The following is an 11,791-nucleotide window of genomic DNA, read 5'->3' on the forward strand; positions in this document are numbered from 1 at the left end:
GGACAACTCAACCCAGCGGACAAGTCAACCCAGGACAACTCCTTGGGTCGAGTTTCTACTGGGTCGAGTTGTACTGGAATCAGTTCGGATGGATCAGTGTCTGATACTGTTCGTTATCAAAAGCATTCGTGAGCCTTATCCCGACCCAGGTATTTGCGTCAATTCTATTGACGGTAAAATCGGATTAAGTTTTTTTTAAAGCACCCTCAAGCCTTCAAAAATTCAGGCTATTTAGAGCAATGAAGACTCCCTCTCTTCTTTCTCGGCTCCTTCATTGTTCGAGTTGTTGCCCTTCAATATTCATATGGAATTGATCCAGGTGTAGGTATTGATCTAGTGGCATACTCCACTGGCTAGCCAGATCTAGGGACCCTGAATCTAGCCAGATCCTCGAACTGTATAAATTGAGAGGTAATTGAGATTTTGAAAAATGTTTTCCAATTCAAATTTCTGGCGATTTCACTCTAAATAGTTGTAACAAGGTCCTCGGAAACAAATAGTTTGTGATAAAAGCGCAACATCAACTGCACAGAAGAACTAACCGAAAAACGAAGTTCTATAAGCACTTGTTAAAAGTCACGGATTTTTCTGAAACCGAAAAGAGGTAGCGTGATTGTTCCAACTTCTGTAAAATTATTTATCTATTGGTTATTTAATTGCTTGAAGATTATTCAATATCCCAATTAGAAACGATTTTATGTTCAATATTCACTACATGTCTGATAATCCTCTGCTTTAGGTTAACTTAATGTTATTAATCGCAAAAGAGCTAATATGCTAAAAAAGGCAGAAACAGGTACAAACTTTATTTTTTCCAAATAACCCATCGCTCCCACCCCTACTCTTACAATGTGAGGAAAGGAGTTTTAAATATTGCTTCATCGCATTTTTTCCAAATTCCGAGCTTCATTCACATTTGAACCACTCTTCGTTCATGCATCTCTTACAAGAGACCATTTCGAATCGTCCTTTTAAGTATCTGATTACTATGAGTGTCCATTCAAAAGCAGTACTTTTTGCGGTTGTCTTCTGGTTTTTGGCCATGCTCATTCTTTCCTTATGGTTAATTGTTACAAAAATGGTTCATCTTCAATTTCAAAGCGAATATGTGTCTCCAATAGATCCATGTCAAGCTGAAGCTTCCAATCAGCTCTTTATCCATCCTTTTACATGAGTAGTATCCCCAAGTCTCCCCTCACTACTCAGTTCTGTGCAGGTACAATCAAAGGGGCCTCCCCGACATGAAATGAGAGTACACAAGTTCAAGTTCAAACCTGTTGAGGAGCCATCCTAGCACCTCATGATCTTCAACATTCATCACTTCCTCATTCACTCAATTCAACCACGACGGAATTGCGTAGTGTTGTAGGTACTTCCATCTGATGCCCTGTCCCACCCCGTCTCTACATGCCTAAAACCCTCCCCAGCCGATGTTTTTGTCAAAGTTACTTACAGCCCTCTAGGAGACCGTGACAGGTATCAGACCGAAGTCCCTTATAAAGAGCACCACCTCTGCTCTTCACAGCTCAGGTGTTCATAGATGAGTCAGTGCTAGTTTCAGTTGCTGCCAAGACGTTCAAGAGTGAAGTTCTCTTTGAGATTGGAATCTAATTGGTGAGTGTACTCCAAGATCATGGCAATGGTCTTGGGATAGACAGTGATTGCGTCACCGACAGGCTCGAGAAAACAGAAATAGCACTGCCCACGCGAAGGACTGCAGACTTCAAAACCCACATCTGGCTATTGGGTGGCTTCAAAATGGGGAATAATCAAGTGAAGAGCTCAAAATTGATCGATAGTGATGCCGTGTACAACCTGTCCTTCTTGGATGAAGGCCAGTTCTCGAAGATCTACAAAGGAACCTTGGGGCCGAGCGGACACAATGTGGCCATCAAGGTCCCTCGAGTGCCAGAACATATCCGAAAAGAAAAAAGTAAGAGAACTGTTTCTAAAGATAGAGGTGGGTAGGGGACGTTTTGTTTGCAATTTTGTAAATCAACACATGTTCCAAAACACCTGCAAACTAAAGCTAGTTTTTTTCAACCCAAGGTTGCCAAATACAATAGATTTTTTTTAAATAGATATGTATGTATGTATTTCGGGCTGCTGTGATGAGAATGAAATAAACGTAGGTGTTATAATCACAACGCCCAGCAACCCCTTAAGCCGATGGCTTGTTTTCAAGGGTTTTTAGGAGAAATATTGATGGTACTAAAATTGTGATATAAACGAGATGGTAACAATAAGACAATTTATAAAAGTCTGGAGGTTCTAAAATAATTAAGTTCTTGGATATAATTACTGCACACCAACTTTTTGTAATAATTAAGCAGCTGTTGCCGAGTGGTTAGGGCGTTGGACTTGACGGACAATGGATTTTACCCGCACAAGTTCAAACCCGGCCGAAAACGACGGTATCATTGTTATCCAGGTTTCATTGTTAATCACGGTTTTATACTTGAATCATCTATGGTAATCCAAGGTAAGTATAATTTCTGATGGAGTGTTTGACGCGTTCTAGCAGTTGCTTATTAACACAAATTGTTCCTTTTGTTTCAAGCAAAGAAAAAAAACAGCATCTTTGAAATTAGCTCATATTAGTATATTGAATACGTTAAAATACTTTTATTAAGTACTGTTGTCCAAAACCTAGACAAAAAGTAGTTTTTGTACTCCAAGTTATATATTGGTGTAAAATTTCATCAATATCTATTTAGCAGATGCTTGGTTACTACACTTTGCAAGTTGCCTTTTCTAGTAAAATAGATCGAAAAATAACCCAAACATTGCCAAAACAAATGACGTACTTCTTCATGCCATGAAAATAAATGAGATTTTTCGTAAACATTTTTACAAAATCTGACATAGTAGATGTTGGCATTATTCTGGATGTAAAATTGTTGATCAGTTTTTTAAAACATGACGAGCTTCAATTGTCAGTCGTGTCTTTGAAATATTATTACAATGATATACATCTCACAGTTAAATTTTCAAATTTGTATCTTTTTGCAATGATCCTTTTCTACGTACCAACAATCAAGAATTGTTAATTGTCAAGATCAAAGTCAATTGAACTCGTGGTTGGCAATTATGACAGGATAATTATGAACACTTTGTTTTAAGTAAGTCTTTGGTGATATTATAAACTATTTTTTTTTCGCAGAACTTTTTCTCTATGCTTCAGAAAAGCGAAATCTTTTTTGTGAAAAAGCGTTACATAATTCTTGGCAATTGGTATAAGGTACAACTGGAGCATTTTGTGGTCGAATTTAATGCAGAATTCAGAATTTGAATGGTATTATGTCAGCGTCTGATCAACGGATTTTTCTGAAATTTTAAGTGAAGGATGCTCACAACATCTTGTGAATACGTTTTCTAAAATACTATCTTCATACAATTTTTTAGTGGACTAACATATTAATCAGAGGCATCGAATGCAATTACTCATTATCTTTGAATCTCAACATAGTGGCAACTTTGGACAAGCTAGGACAAAGCAAAAAGGGAAGGGAAGTAAATTGCGTTTTATAGAGGAACTATTCTTTTATTGCCCTTTCAAGGAGATTTGCACATTTGCAGAATTGGTCAAGGTCCACATCGAGGAAGTGAAGAAACTGATGCCAAATATCAAGAGGGCCAACCACGAGAACATTGTCAGATTCCTCGGCGTGTCCTACGACGACTTTCGGAAGGAAGTTTGGGTAATGCCACAAGAACGCACAAACGTAATCAAATACAGATTTACCAAACATAGATTAGCTTGCTCCTGAAATCAGGTCTTGAAGGAGTTTGTGGACGGGTCAGATCTGGCCACCTTGCTTGGTAATCCCTCTCTGAGTCCGGGTCTGCGAAGCCCTGAAAGGAGACTCGCAGTGGCCTTGGGTGAGTCTTTCATGAATACGTCATGATTTGATTGGGTTCTTGATATTTCTTTCAAAAATAGGTATTGCCCGCGGAATGTCCCATTTGCACAATATGCGTTACCCACTTGTTCATGGGGATTTCAAGTCGAGCGATGTTCTGGTTGTGGCCGCCAACTATACCCCAAAGATCACCAATTTCGGCCTGTGGGACTTTAAGCACTTCTTCGTTCATCAGACACAAGGCGGTAAGGCCAGTAAAGCTCGAAAAGTGAATAGTCAATAAAACTATAGTTCCCATCACGGGTATTAAGTCCGACGAAATTCCCCAAAACGATCCAGGGAAAAGTAAATTCGTTCAGTAAACAACACAAGCATTTTTCGTCGAAAAGTAACCAAACGTTAACAATGACAGTGTACATTGCCATAGTAAAACTTTGACATTAGTTAAAGATGCATGTTTTGTTTCTTCCTATTACCCTTTAGCTCGATTTGTAAAACATCGTATTCCAATTGTCGACAACCATCTTTCTTTTTATTGGTCCTTAGTTCGTTTCAAACCTCTTCATCTCTACAACTTTCATCTTAGCTCTCACAACATAATGATTCAAATGATAATCGATCAGTATACTAAATTCGATTGACCTTTAAAAAGACTTAAAACGAAATAAGCATAATAGCGTGTGAACTCACCCCAAACTATTTTTGTCTTAACTCACCATGTTCTACAAACATTCTAGAAGAGGAAGCTGCTTGAACAGCAAGTCACGAGGCCTGAAACGCAGCTGGATATTCGGGCATAGCAGCAGGCCCTTTACTTTCATTCACTGCATGTACTCACCTTATATGAGAGAACTACAAGTACAATGTGTTGATTGTGTATTTGGACGAATGTGATCATTCATTGTTATTATTGTGTAAAAGTAATCAATGATGTATTAGAAATGAGGCAAGGTTTCATACAGGAGCAGTTGTGGCCGAGTGGTTAAGGCGTTGGACTTGAAATCCTATGGGTTCTACCCGCGCAGGTTCGAACCCTGCCGACTGCGAGATGATCTTTTTTTATTGATTGGAGTGCGAATTTGATGGCGAAAAAACAAGAATCAAGTTTGGCTTTTAGCAGGACATTACTTGATCGTCAAAGAAAGGAATGAATTAAAGATACCATTACTACGACCAGACAATTAATTAATTACACAGTCATTACTATTTTTAAAAAAGGAATGGTGTTACTCGTTACGAATACTTTCCCTAGATTTAGATGGCAAGCATTTTATGGTTTTTGCACAATCAAGACCAGAGTTTTTTAGATTAATGTGTTATTGACTTCCATTGGAAATATAATTTAGTATTTCCCGTCATCATGGTATACTAATGAGCATTGATAATATAGTGTAACATTATTGTTCACAATCGATTGCATTGTAATACTTTGAGCAGTTTAAAGTGTTTTGTACCTTTTGATCTGGGAAATTTGCCCGTCGACGTATAAAAAAACTGCATTTTTTTCCATCTTAATTCCTTGTATACTTTCGCAGCACACAAGCTTTGCTTATTTGCGTAGCACTTCATTACTCCCTACTTTGGCTATGTTTATTTGACGAGATGTTTGATTTTGCTCTTCTGCATTTTCATTAACTTGGCAAACATCTTGTCAAATAAACATGATAAAAAAAATAAAAATAGTTCGCCAAAAATATTCTTCTGCAATTTACAAATAAATGTTCTAATTAACTTCCAAATATTTGGCCTCTTTTTTGAAACTCACTGAGAGTAAGAATTAGATATTCTATCTTTTTATGGAATGAATATTTCTGAAATATTTTATACCTAAAGCTTACATTTTTCCCCGTCTCGACTGATGATGGTTGAGGGTTTACAACAAGTACATAAGACGTCATGGTGGAAGACCAATGTTACAAATTCTCAAGCTCAAAAAATCTACTTATTAGCAACTTGTGTTTTACTTCATGAAAATGTCGAAAGTTAGGAAATTTGATGGAACATACTCAAATGAATATTTCCTGCCAACAAATTATTAGCCAATTTCACTCTGAATCAGAGGCGAGTTTTTGAATGCACGATTGGGCTAGTGTATTTTCATACCGGTTACCGTCCAAGCCCCTAACTCGACAACCCTCTGGTCTTTTTATCCTACGGAATTTGCGAGCAAATATAACAAGATGTAACACTGAAGAACGCATTCACTGTTGTTAAGGACAAACACAATGTTTAACCCTGTTCTTCTTTGTTCAGGATGCATTACTTAAAATTGTCAAAAATTACAATTTCTGTTTCAGAAGTCAAAAAGCTGTCGCGAGACAAAGGAAAATTCGAAGGCCACTCTGAAGGGTGACAGGATAGCCTAGAATACTTGAAAGTGTGGTTTGAAATATATTTCTAGCAACAAAAACACAATTAGTACGTAAATGCAAATGCGTGCCAAGTAACTTTACCACCTCAGTTATTACTTCAGCCTTTAAAAGGACACGTCGCAAGCCAAAACTAGCAAAAATATTTTTTTTCTTTTCCTTATTTTGATCAATTGGTTCCTTCTCAGATCACCACTCGTTTTTCAATCCCAATCAAGCGCCCGAGGTCATTCTGCACAAGGAGAGGCCAACTCTGTTCTCAGACTGCTGGAGTCTGGGGGCAGTCTTGTTGCATTGGCTCATTGATCTCCCCCCTTGGGATCTTCAGGTCGGTTCCCCATCAGGTCTAATTCAATGAGTGACTTTTTTTAACAATAAAATCACCTGTGTAGGATTTGTGTGTTCGATATCGTTTGAGGAACAACCGACAGCTCTCGGCCCTTAAGAATGCCATGAGGAACGATGAAGATCCTTCAGTTTTGGAATATATCCGAGATGAACCAGATTTGAAATTCTTGAGGGATGCTTTTCACTACTCGGTAGGAGAGTCAAAGAGACAATTCCCAAGAGACATAGTCCCTTTTGAAATCGTTGTTTCTACCCCTACTTTAGGCCATTGATCGGTTGTCGGCGAGAAAAGTGGAAGACGAACTACTCAAGGCCAACCAGTCACCCACGTGGACAAACATTGCTTTCCATAAATACTACGGGCAATGATTATTCAGTTTCCCAATCGGTTAATGGGTCATTCATTCATTCTCGTGCATGTTCAATAAAACACACCCTAATTTTTTTTTTTCTCCCTCGGCATGGTCCCTTTTTTGTAAAGATGCCCAGAGATTGATTGATGCCAAACGGCAAATGGTTGCTTGGTTGGCAAAACCACGGACTTCTATTGCACTTGGGCCACTCAAATATATACATGTGTTTACAACCTGGAATGAGTTCAAAGGTTGGCGTGGTTGCCTTGACAACGTGGGACATGCTTCAGAAAGCAGTTGATGTAGTACTTCAACCATTGCTTGAGTCCACCTTGGAGCTTTCTGGTGAAAAAAGCACAACTGGATCAAAGGTCATTCCCCTCACCAAGATGCTGATTTTGCTATGCGCCAATTTCATCGCGCAGTCGCTTCCCGGATTGATCCAAGCTGTCCTTGGAAATCTCAATCGTCGATTTGTTGGTGAGGTGGAAAAAATTAAGGAGCTAGCGCTGACAACTCTTTTGGATCCACGGTTCAAGGCTAATGGATTCCGTGATCCCCACCTGAAAAACGAAGCCCCAGATATCTTAATTTCTGAACTGGTTGGCCCATATTCCCCCACGAATCGTGATCCATCCCCGGATTTTTGTTCTAAACTTGGTCAATTTTCACTGGGATGGACAAGGAGAATCAGAGGGTGAAACTACATTCAATAAGTTTTATTACATAGGAAAGAAATGTTAGAGGAGTACATCATTGGCTCGAGACAAAGGGTACTGATTTTTAGCCCACCAATATAGTCAAGAACAAGAATTGTCGACTAACAGGCGATGACAAGTAACAAAAAAGACAGTCTGCATTAGATTGAGGATGTCTGTGTTAGTTTTGTCTGTTTGGTGCTCAAAACTAACTCAAGTTCATTTGAGTACTGTCGGGGGAATAAGGGATTATTATCGGCGATCGAGGTATGTGATTGATGTAAGTATTGCAAGAGTTTGGGATTCAAATCTATCTTTGGTTTTGACCGTTTTCTTACAAGAGCGTTGAAATTCGAAGATGTGGTTATCCCCTTTTTATAGCTCGAGTTTTCATTTTTCATTTTATTGGAAAAATCTGCACCAAATTTTACAGCCACTTTCCCTTAGCAGCTGATCAAAACCAAAACAAAGCCATCAACAGCAGATGACTTAGTGTACACAACAAAACTTAACTTGACCTGGAAATGAGCTCAAACGAGAAAAGGCAGGGTGACCAATAACAAGGAAACTAAACTCAATCACGCAATTTGGTAATTCGAAAAAATGTTGAAATAAACCATCTTGACCTCGGTCAAAGCAAATTCATTTTCTTCAAATTTTGCAATGAAACAAGTATGACCAATTTCTTCAAATTTGACTTCATTCAATCGTTATTCGATTAGTAGAGAGGGCGAAATGAGAGAGTACTACTGTAATTTCTAACAATCCATGAGTGACATCCCGTCAAATTCGTTTTTTGACTTAGAAATGGGATGAAAGTTTTGATATTCTCGAATCACGTTATTAGCAAAATACCTGATGACTAAATCAAAGTGTTGTTAGTCTAGCCAAGACCCAGCCGATTTTCACCGATAGCAAAACTCAAAACTGGCTTCATTCGGTAAGTAAGATGGTATATGTCTGGTTTTAGCAAACGTTGTGATACATTTGATCACCATTATCCTAATCAACAATGTTGCTTCAACCGAGCAAATCTGAGGTTTGTTAGTAGTCCCGACCATCTAAATGTACATAATACATGATTTGTATTCACATGATCTGAGGATCAAACGTTTCAAACTCAAATTTGGCAGTTTTAGCCTAAGCACTAATGTTACCATTAGGTAAATGCATCCAAATTTCGGAACTATCTTCATTGTATCTTTCTTATCGGCGAAAGTCATTCGGCCTTAAGAGATGTGGCAGTGAATTGGGGGCCACCATCTGATCGGCTATAAGCCTACGAACTGGTCATCCTTCAGACGAGCTCTCGAGGAGGGAAATATTCAAAGTGATGTCCACTTTGACGTTCTCAAACTCGGGATATGCACACATTATCATGGAGGACTACACGAACCTAATCCTTCATGGATCAACAGGTCTCATCCATCATTAGTAGTTTAAATTTTTAGAAAACATTACCCCACTCTCCATTCATAAACTTAAATAATGGTGTATTCCCATTTCATGACGAAGTTTGAGACCTTAATTCGCAATTCCAATTTAATTGAGCATCACAATAACATGAATCAAAAATTAATTCAGCTTTTTTCCTTTGTACCAAAGACACTTACGAGGAACCCAATTTCGATAAATTGCTAAAACTCTGTCATTCCTGTCGAAATCGATGAACTGACATGGAACAAAATCCGACGAGGTACTAACTCGGTGTTTCATCACAATTTCTGTCGTTGTTCCGCAACCAGATCCCACGATGAAACTTTCAACCATTTGCGAACAAGCCATGAACACTAACAAAAGCATGCTTTGAATGCATATTAACCCGAACATGTTTCACACCCAACTGGCCAGAATCAGGAGACTTGCATGAGCAACGCAAATCCGCTCCTAGAAACGAATGAAACGAATGAAAAATATGTCATGCGTAAGTGAGTGTTGGGACCAAACAAAACGATGATGAGACTTCTAAGACATTTGATAATAAATCTTCGATGCATTATTTATGAGGGAAGGGGAACACAATTTTGTGGCCATTGGATCAAAACCTTGGCGGTCGTCAACATTTCAAAGCTGAATATTAGGGAACTTCAAAAGGTTGCTTGCCGCACCCAAAGGAGAGATCGCTTTCCAAGCCACTGGCACTTATCAAGGCATACTTGAAAAAAGTAATGTTTTGCTGACTTCCTTACCGCTACTGGAATTGGAATCTCAGCAGTTCAAGACGAAACATTTATTCATTTTTTTTACCTGTTATTTTCATATATTGTTTGATCAGCCAACGAATTAGAATTGGCGGATATGGCTAGCCCTTGAATATAGGGTTGATCAGGATTTTTTGTCAAGAACTTGTTCAAGTCTGACTTCAATCCTGCCACTGAATCAACGCCTAAATACCACCTAAGAATATTGGAGGGAAGCCAATTGAACAATGAAGGCGCCCGAGAAAGAAGAAAGTTGGACTTCATGGTTTTAACTAGCCTGGATTCTCGAGGGCTTAAAGGTGTTCGCAAACCCCACGTTAAGCCTCAACGGTCACTAGAATTGACCCTAAATCCTGGGTTGGGACAAAGCTCATGGATGCTTTTGAAAACGCACAGTCCCAACCTTTCTAACCTCTCCCAATACGAGGGCTCTCCCATATCCTCAATGTTCCTAGTAAAACAGCTTTGGACCTGCTAGATCTTTTGCATACCTGCTGAACTCATTGGAGACCAAATAGACGAGGCATATTCCAGATGTGGCTGGATAATCGACTTGTATAGAGTTAGTATCATCGTGATACTATCTCTGGACTTCAAAAAAAAGTTTCAAAAAATGACTTTTATACGTATTAGTAGAATTGCAGTTAGAAGAATGTAACTATCTCATCTTGTTTCCTCGGGTTCCCGCACTGTTCAGTTGGCTTCCCTCAAACAATGAAAGGGAATATAAAAGATCCTGTAGCACGATTTCAGTCAGACTTGGACAAGTTTTTGTTGGTGGATCAGATGTTATATGAATGTAAACCTAAATAATATTTCTTCAGCTGACGCATGAATGGTGGACGTGCTGATTAAACTCCTCCGACCTGATTATGGATTTTCAAAGTTTTAAGTGGTTTAAATAGTTCCTACCTGTGATGCAAGTGAGTGGGGTCACGCCCTCGACCAGTGGCCCACCATGACTCTGTGATAAACCCGGTTCAGTGCACCTCTCCTTCCCATCCTTCCTCTTCCCATATCCCCCGGCCCACGTCTTTTTCAAGACGGGAGCTTCTAGCCCTCCAACCCTCTTCCTCTTCCCAATCATCCCTTCCCTGTTCCCCCTTCAATAGCGATAGTGATCTCTATTTTCTTGGTCGGATTGAACAACTCGGTATCGCGAGGAATCAGCAATGGCGGCAACAGCGGATCAAGCGGAGAGGAGGGAATCAACCGTTGTCGGCCTGCTTTCTCAATTGTCATGGACAGGCGAACATGCTGCGAGTGGCTGGTGCGGGGTGGTGTCTCAACAAGATCCGAGGACACGCCTTCACCTTCTTATCCGAGACATGGGTCACAGAGACGAAATACGAGAGTTGCTTTCCTGGTAAACAGAGCTTCGTAGTTCATGCCAGGAAGCCCGCTGGGCGTGGTCGGCCCAGCGGTGGGTTGAAGCCCTATATTACCAAACGCTTTGAGCGCACCCTTCTCTCTTCCTCTAATCATCACATAGCCATGGATGCCCAAGGCTTCGCCATCATTGGCGTTTACTATCAGCCAACCACGGACTATGATGATCTCGTCTTGGACCTCACATCCATCCTTCAGAAGGTGAAGAATCCGGAGAAAGTCATCGTTGGTGGTAATTTCAATATCCGTCCTGACTCGAGTGAATTCTCTGAGTTCGCCCAGATCCTGAGCCAATGGAGAATCACTCTGCGCTCCGACCCGGGAGTCCCAACACACACCTACTCCCGGGGCGCCTCTTTATTTGACCACATTTTCATATCAGAAAATATTCCATCTCCGACCAGTTTCGTCCATCCACTGGCCGTTTCAGTCACCTTCAAGATGCCCAGAAATTTCCATCATCTGGGCGTGACTCGAGATGGGAGGTACGTGGTCAATGTGCAGAAGTGCGCGGCTCAACTTGAGGCCCTGCAGCTATCCATCAACACCGGTATGTGAGCAATCCAGCTG

The 11,791-nt window shown here is 40.0% G+C and overlaps 1 protein-coding gene and 1 non-coding gene across 2 annotated transcripts; both read left to right on the forward strand.

Annotated features, from left to right (window-relative positions):
• Window positions 1–808: 808 nt before the first annotated feature.
• On the forward strand, window positions 809–7,028 carry LOC131892100 (uncharacterized). Its single transcript, XM_059241843.1, has 7 exons — window positions 809–1,933; window positions 3,580–3,701; window positions 3,777–3,882; window positions 3,944–4,108; window positions 6,421–6,560; window positions 6,625–6,771; window positions 6,845–7,028. The coding sequence occupies exons 1-7, from the start codon at window positions 1,759–1,761 to the stop codon at window positions 6,947–6,949; spliced, it is 960 nt and encodes a 319-aa protein (XP_059097826.1). The 5' UTR covers window positions 809–1,758; the 3' UTR covers window positions 6,950–7,028.
• On the forward strand, window positions 4,828–4,909 carry Trnas-uga (transfer RNA serine (anticodon UGA)). Its single transcript has one exon. It is a non-coding gene; the product is annotated as a tRNA-Ser (tRNA).
• Window positions 7,029–11,791: the final 4,763 nt, after the last annotated feature.

The sequence above is a fragment of the Tigriopus californicus genome, chromosome 12 (assembly GCF_007210705.1).
Source record: "Tigriopus californicus strain San Diego chromosome 12, Tcal_SD_v2.1, whole genome shotgun sequence".
Taxonomy (NCBI): Eukaryota; Metazoa; Arthropoda; class Copepoda; order Harpacticoida; family Harpacticidae; genus Tigriopus; species Tigriopus californicus.